The following is an 8,669-nucleotide window of genomic DNA, read 5'->3' on the forward strand; positions in this document are numbered from 1 at the left end:
AAAGTAGAAAAGTAATAGAGGAACTCCTGTGATGATTAAATACATCAATCTCAAGATATTTTTGCCTCTTTCCTACAACTGCCCAACAAAACATCTACTCACCAACTTCCTGATCCTGTGCACACAGCAGGATCATCACAGTCACTGAAGACGCAAAGAAAATAGACGAATCAATAAAAGTTTTGTCGTCTCCTACAGCTGCTCACGATGTTTAGCATATTTTCTATTAAATGTCGTAGCTGGTGATACTTAAGTTAAAAGTGTTCAATTTAAGTTCACTCACTACATAACGTTCAAAGTGTTTAATCATAAATAAAGACTGTATCGTAAAGTTTTAATCTGGAAAGGAGCCAGTACTCACACAGTGTGATGCAGAAACCTCTGACCTCCATGTTGTCTCGCCACTGACTGACTGAACATCAGACTGAAGTGTGAAATGAGAAGTGGTCTCTTCCTGTTCGACTGTTGAGAACTGTTGTGGTGCAAATAGCCTCAGTGTTTTAGTTTATATCAGTGGGTGGTACAAAGAGCAAAGGCCGAGTATCTCTGCAAGTCATCTTCGAAAGAGTTCACATTGATGAAGTTTGAAGGAGTTTAAAAACTCTTTGCCTGTTTTTTTAAAAAGCAGCTAGGCAATGACCTACATCTAATGGTACCGAGATGGAGGTCAGTCTAAAGGAATGTAAACAGGCATTAACATACTGTCAGGAAGGTGGCTGCTAGTGCATGACACCAGTAGATTTTGACACTAAACAGGTTAGAAGCTAAAAGAAGGGGCGGAGTTCAAGTAAGGGTCATGGTTGAAATAGCTCCACTCAAGGTTCTCTTGGACCATTCTCCTTTCACTTTAGCGGCTTGTGCGGTCAGAGTTAGAGAAGAGTTGATCTTGTCGATGACCTCTTTTACTATGGCCTCTGTGAACTCAGGTGTAACTCTGACAGGGATGTCCCCTCCAGTGACATCACAGAAAGCCTGACAGATGGAGCTGTCCATGCTACTGTAAATGTCATAGTTGAAAAACTCCATCAGCTGTTCAGAGGACATTGGAGCCATCATGGTGGGGGCACCAGAGGATGTGGATGATCCACACATCGACAGTGTGATGATTTCTAGGACAGACTCTCTGATTAAAGGAGTGGTCTCCTCTCTTCACCAACTAGCCCTACAACCAGACTTCATGCCACCAGATCTCTGGCACATAGTTTGGGTCTCCAGCAAGACAGAAAGATAAATATTTTTCATTATAAGTGTTTTGATTAAACTTAACATGGCTCAGCCGGTCTGTATTACACCTTTCCTCACCATAAGGGGAAGCTGAATGACCCAGGCTCTTGAGTTTCTACTAAGATTGTCACAAGGTGTAGTGGCAAGAAGGGGAGGAAATAAAAGAATAATGAATATTTGTATACCGGAGAACAACAGGCACTGTAGCAACATGGCGGGAAGTTCATCAGCTACAGTCAAACAAAAGGTCCAGTTTCCCTTTTGTTGGATTCATGGTAACTACAGCAGAGTAATCCAAAAAAAAAAAAAAAAAAAAAAGTTCGCTGGGAAACAGAAGAAGCAAAAGAACACATTCAATAGCAGGAGAGCACAACAGGTACTTCCACAGTAACTGGACAGACAAAGTCATAAGGGATAAGACAGGACTATATATACGTACACAGAGTAATGAGGTGAAAACTATAACAAAGGAACTAGTACACCACAGATAAGGGATAAGAGTTGACAAGACACAGATGAGGTGTCTTGGTGGTGAAGTACAACCACCAGAAATAAAACAGGAAGTGAGGACAAGGAATGACCTTATTGTTGATCGAGGCTGGAGAATCTTCAAACTACTGATGACCCAAGAAATTCAAAAGAAGAATACTGAAAGTAATGGATCCGTCTCTGACTGTCCTGTCAGAACGTGGGAAGATCGACTGATTGTGCTTTCAAAAGACATAGCCCTCAAGACCATAGTCAGTGTGAACACAGGTTATTTCATGAGGACGTGCATGAATTTCACTCATAAAACCGAAGAACATTCTGCTATAGTTATAATTATCATGACACACGTGAGAAAATGCTGACATTTTGTACCACAGAACAAACTCAAACAGACGCTCTGACGTGTAGGACATGATTTTTATTCTCATTGGTGAAACACAAGAAACTCTTGTCACGTTGCTGACCACAAACCTAAAAAAGTAATGCAACAACTTCAGATATGCAGCTAACTGCGGCAAGTTTAGAAACAACAGCAGCAGTGCTCATCTGGTGAGCAACTGTGTGAACAGACTAAGCTGATGGAACAAGTTGGTTAAAGTGCCTGATGAAAATCAACCGAAACTTCTCTGATGTGTTGGTTAGAGCGCACATGCTGTCAAACTCTGCACGTTTGTTTTTGCACAGAAACTACTTTAAAGTTGATACACAGCAAACAGACGTGAGGTCAAAAGATTTTTTTTTCTGTTTAAACTTGTGCAATAACAACAACAATACTGGCCCTAACTGGGTCACTTCCTGGTTTTCATGTAGCTCATGAAGCTCCTCTTTTCAGTCAGCACTCAGCAACCTGTAACACATAGGACACAGAAGACAAATATCATGGAAGTTGTAGATTATAGAAAGAAAAGAAGTCATTACACAATTTATTAAGCAAAGCATGACTTAAAATCTCTACCCTTACCCCTCTTCTGGGAATTATTCTGAACCCATCTTAAAGGTTTACATATATATATATATATATATAATACTAGAATCAGTGAATTAGAGTTTTGGGCATTCATACAAGATGTGTAGACTCTGCACCGACAGAAGATGAGGAGCTCGATGGCTCAAGGTTTTTGAGTTGCTTTTTGACTTTTCTTTCAGCAACTATGAGTGGACAGCAAGAACGTGCTCATATAAAGACAACTGTGTAGCAACGAGGAGATAAAAGACTGTATTTGACTTACAATCTTAATTGTAGAATAGTAGACGTCATTGTCAACGGGGGCTTGGTTTGGCGATGGAACACTGGACTCTGCTGCTTTGAAGACAAATGAAATATTTCTACACGTGCCTTTTTAATTAGAACAATAAATCTGTCACAGATGTTGGGATTAACATTGTTATGAATAATTTTAATTCTGACCCAGCTGTGGAGCGCCACTCTGGCCCAAAGCGTAGTAAACGGGTAAATCTCCATTTTCATCTGAGAGAGAGAAACAATCACAGCTGAAAAATATCAACTTAAAGGGGAACTACTGTTTTTTTTTTACAACCTGGACCTTATTTCTAGCATAAAATATGATCGTTTATTCACCCAAATAACTTTTGTCTCATTTGCACTGCTAATTTTTTGCAACAGGACTGAATATTTTTCCAATTCTGAGGCTGTGGATGAACCATAGCAGTAGCAAATTACAGGTAAACAAGCCGACCGTCGCGGGTGCATGCACCACTCAGAAATGGCATCATCCAAGTCAGAAGACATCATCCAGGGTCTTTAAGTCCATCTACAGACCCTGGATGGTGATAACGGGTAACTCTGGACTCAGCGGAGAATAGCACTAGCGTATTATAACAAAATATTGGCGAAATGAATGAGTTTCGCAGCAGATAATGCGTTATTTAGAGGCTGTGTCTCGGTGCCCTGTCACTCCCGCTATATGGATATGCGTTGATGTAATTATTTCCTAAACCAGTGCAAATGACACAAAAGTTATTTGGGTGAGTAAACGACCGTATTTTATGCTAGAAATACGGTCCGGGTTTTAAAAAACAGTAGTTCCCCTTTAATGTGTCTTTTACAGGATTGGTTCTGCAATTGTTAAATCCACAACGTTTTAATGCTAAGCTAAGCTAACCACCACCAGACTCCAGTTAACATTCAGCTCTTAGCTTGAATGGCAATAAGCATATGTCTCTGGAGCTTTGACTTGTTCCACAATTTATAATCTGATCAGTTGTTGAATTAGTGTCAATAACTTGTGCTTGAGATCGAAAATTCAGGTTTCAAATAGAAAAAATATAAACTCTACAGAAACTTAGATAACTGAATATAAGTCTCAAGTTGTACAGACAGCCATGTTTACCTTGTCTGAGCTGCCGCTGTAGATTTGATTATGCAGGATGCGAAAGTTAACAACAACACCAAGACTTTTATCGACAGCACTGTCTCGTCAAACAATGTAAATGCTGAGTAGCATGCTAACTGTGGCCTGGGCTAAATAATATTAGAGGAAATACCTTTCTTCTTCCTGTTCTTTGTTACAGTAGCATACATTGCTTGGCTTGCTTCAGCTGCACTGGTCTGTACAGAGACTAGGGGGAAAAAAACAATAAATAAATACATATATAAAGGAACAGTATGTAAGATTGTGGCCAAAACTGGTACTGCAATCACTTTCAAAATACTGTAGAACGGTGTATCCCCTCCAACCTCCCCCCTGACTCAAGGTTGCCAGGTTACCGATGTAACGTTAGGCTACTCAATACGTCTCAATTACGTTTCACATTGCCATAATCGACGTGCTAATGTTGTTTTCCTCGGCGTTTCAGCATAATGACAGAGAAACGGGCTCATAATGCATTGCTAATGTTAGCAATGATGACTCGCCGTTTTTATTTCCCAAACAATTCCTTACCTTTTCAATTCGATGACCCACCTCCTCTGTATGTGCTAACCTAACGTTACTTTGCACGAACATGCATAACTTTGTTCGACTCTCGTGAATATTTTAAATGTCCATTTACATTATGTACAAGTAAGTTAGCCAGGAGAAAATTAGCAACGTTGGCGTCTGTCTTCAAATTCTTCTCCGTTTTCAGCCGTCTCCATCTTTCAAAGGCATCTCCTACAAATCCTTGTGTTATTTCGGACTTTGTCACGACGTAGTTCGGATTCATAACGAGGTCTTAGGTTTCGTAACGTTATACATGTTTTATCCGACACGTTTGTAGCTGTGGTAACTAGAGCAGTGCTGGCAACCCGGATGACGAAACTCTACTGACTTCGTGATTAGTAGATGGGTGGAGGGTGGAGCCTCAGACCAAAACACAACATGACAACATCAACATCAGTTGAGGGCTGCAACTCTCACTTTTAAATGACAATATCCTGGCCGGACCACTGTTGTCAGTGATATATGTATTTGAAATGAACATGATTTCTTCATGTCTAGTGACATATCAGGGCCATTTTATGATTAATTGAAATACATTTCTTACATACTGTTCCTTTAATATGCTTTCTGCTATAAATTTAATCTTTTAACATTAAACCTACCTGGCTGATGCTCTGATGAGTGTGAATCAAGCACTGCCAGTAACTGTGAAAGAAAATCTGTAAAAAAACAAAGAAGGTATATTGAATGGAACTAAAGTAACCTGAGGAATGGATTTCCTAAGTAACAATAGTTACAGAAGAGTGAAGTTCATTTAGTTTGGAAAATTGTGTAGTATTTCCTGAAATTATTAATTTGTGTACATGGAAGAATCGTGTTGTGACAAAGCAAAACCAATGAGTGCATTAAGTAAAGTTCACTTTATGTTCTTCACCTCTGGCACAGGGAAATCTGCCAAAGTGAAGTAGTCCAACAACCAACAAGAGAAGCATCAACAAGACGGAGATGACGATCCATGGTGTGGTTATGGAGGAAGAGGAGGCAGGATTAGAGTCTTCCTGATCTTCTGTATCGACGGTAGGAAAAGCTGAAACTTAAGGAGATGGGAATTGTTTGAGAGTGTAAACACGTATGTGATCAATACTTTATGAATCTTAATTTGAAAAACCTACATATCTCACATCCAACAGACAGCAAGCTCTGTGGTGATTCTCCAACTCCAGAGATGTGACATTTGTAGAGTCCTTGATCAAGCATGGAGACTGTTTTGAGTCTCAGATTTCCTGTGGAGCTTCTCCACTTGTGGACTCCATCTTTATAGAAATCAGCTGTGATGTTGGACGAAGATATTGTGGTTCTGCAGCTCAGAGTCACATCTTCTCCCTCCATCACAGGACGAGCAGGACTCTCCAGGATCACAGAACCAGCTGAAGAACACGATCATATTTAATTTATCTTGAAATCACATTGAGATAATCACAAAATATCACTGCCTCACTGCAAACATACAAGTGACATTGATGTTGATGATGTTTCTTCTCTCTCCTCCTTCCTCACACCAATACTTTCCAGTGTCCTCTTGATAAAGATTTTTAATGGTGCAGTTAGGTCCTCTTGATGTTCTGTTATTAGTGGTGCAACACGAGGGCTTCCCTCCAATCAATTTATGTTCAGCATCACAGTAAAAGACTCCCTCACAGTAAAAAGTGACCGACTCATATTCAGAGAACTGCAGTCTGTTTGGAGAGATACGAAGAAAAGCTGCATCTGAGACAAAGAAAAACAGAGAAATTCAGTTTAGACATTTACTCCTGTGAACAGCTGGATGACGTCTTCAACATTTAAAAGTAGAAAAGTAATAGAGGAACTCCTGTGATGATTAAACACACCAATCTCAAGATATTCTTGCCTCTTTTCTACAACTGCCCAACAAAACATCTACTCACCAACTTCCTGGTCCTGTGCACACAGCAGGATCATCACAGTCACTGAAGACGCAAAGAAAATAAATTAGTTAAATTTAGGTTCATTCACTAAATAATGTTCAAAGACTTTCACATGCATAAGATTTTTAATTGTAAATAAAGTCTTTATCATTAAGTTTTAATCTGGAAAGGAGCCAGTACTCACACAGTGCGACGCAGAAAGCTCTGTCCTCCATGTTGTCTTGCCACTGACTGACTGAACATCAGACTGAAGTGGAAAGTGAGAAGTGGTCTCTTCCTGTGTGATTTCTGAGAAACAGAGGTGATGGAAATAGCTTCAGTGTTTTAGTTTAATATCAGTGGGCGGTGCAAAGAGCAAAGACAGAGCGAATCTGCATTCAGAGCCACTCTGACATTTGCGGAACCCTCTGAGGTCTAGAGTATAATTGGCTGTTTTTGACTACTTTTACTTTTACCTTTATATTTCATCTTAAAAACAGTTTACCTCGCCTTGTTTGGTATCATTCTTTTCAGCACAACCTCACATGTGTGATTTTACAGTTATCTTTTAATTTCGACATATTGTATTAACACAGTGAACCTAAAACCACATTAAAAAACAAAAATCCGACTAGGAAAATCTTTTCACTGGGGAAACCATAAACATATTTAATGAACCGTTTTTATAACTTAGAATGCAAATCTTAACTGTAAATTTCAAAAGCTTATGTAAAAGTTGTGTAAAACAACAAAGTTATTTACAACTATTTACAACCATTTCCAAAACTATTAGGCGTCACAATAAGTAAGGTAAAACGGAGACTCAGTGAGACTGCGTCTTGCTGTTACATCGTCTTAAACTGTAAACTGTAAACGTCCATCGACTCCATAGGGTTTGTTCTCCATGTCGGTTTGAGGTTTATTAACATTCTAATATATACTTATTATTCAGTAATACACAGGATAAGATGTTACAATCCCTTGTGCCAAGATCCCAGGCAAAACACATTTAGAGGCCCTGTTCAACTAAGAGGCCCTACCGAACCTTATGGTCATGTGATATGACAATTAACCTATAATCTACATAAACTGTATGTCCTGCTCAGCAGCTAACCATAGCTACAATATGAAGACAACAGGAACCTGGCCTAAACAACAGCAGTATGCAGCATGTCATTGGGGTTTTCAAGTGGGCACCTCCTTTCACCGATGTTTCGTTAAGTTAGGCCCACGACACCTCAAGAAGGCTTAACAGTGAATTCCAGTGTTCTAGAGTCACCCTCACCGCCACTGCACAACCCTGTTTTCCTCACCATTCGATGTTTATCAACAACTAATATAGCAACTAATAACCACGAGCCAAACAAACAAATCTACCATGATTCGCCCCGTTGATGCGGGCTGAAACACGTAACAAACAAACAAATCTACCATGATTCGCCCCGTTGATGCGGGCTGAAACACGTAACAAACAAACAAATCTACCAGGATTCGCCCCGTTGATGCGGGTCGAAACACGTAACAAACAGACAAATCGCGTAACAAACAAATTACGTAACAAACAAATCGACCGTGGCCTACATGCGGCCATCCTTACCTTTGCTAGTTCCCCAGCTAGCATGCTTCCTGCGCACCCATAACCAGTCGCTGGCTCTCTCTGCTGCCCGGGACATATTGCTAACCGCAGTCCTCTGGCTCCTTCCCCGTATGCCCAGCTCACTCAGCAGAGCAATCACCGACTTTGCCACAAATCCACGGCAGCCCACTTGTACCGGGCGGACATAAGCCTTCCATCCATTTTGCTCTGCATCTGCTGCTAACTCTGCATACTTAACTGTTTTTCGTTCATTAGCCTCCTCAACTCTATCTTCCCACGGGACAGTCAGTTCTATGAAATAGACTACTTTCTCTGGCTCAGACCACAACAGCAGATCTGGCCGTAGTCGGGTGCTAGCTATCTCAGCTGGGATAACCAGTTGTCCATTTAAATCCGCTCTCATCTCCCAGGCTCCTCCTATTTAGCACAAAGTCTGATGTGAGTCCTGGCGTCCTGTTGTGAATGTGGGCCATATGTGTGAGTGCTTGTGTGGTATTGTTCACCCTCCCTTGCTGTTTTCGTTTTTCGTTACAGTGGCTTGTTAGTTTATAT

At 40.4% G+C, this 8,669-nt stretch overlaps 1 protein-coding gene across 1 annotated transcript; it reads right to left on the bottom strand.

The window, feature by feature from the left end:
- Positions 1 to 5,500: 5,500 nt before the first annotated feature.
- LOC311492351 (Fc receptor-like protein 1) lies at positions 5,501 to 6,756 on the bottom strand (the record flags this gene model as incomplete). The annotated part of the gene is made up of 5 exons (XM_084550613.1): positions 5,501 to 5,682; positions 5,777 to 6,022; positions 6,105 to 6,362; positions 6,542 to 6,583; positions 6,726 to 6,756. 5 exons carry the CDS (start codon positions 6,754 to 6,756, stop codon positions 5,501 to 5,503), a joined length of 759 nt encoding a protein of 252 aa, XP_084406739.1.
- Positions 6,757 to 8,669: the final 1,913 nt, after the last annotated feature.

Source organism: Chelon labrosus, assembly GCF_963514085.1.
Source record: "Chelon labrosus genome assembly, chromosome: 1".
Classification (NCBI taxonomy): Eukaryota; Metazoa; Chordata; class Actinopteri; order Mugiliformes; family Mugilidae; genus Chelon; species Chelon labrosus.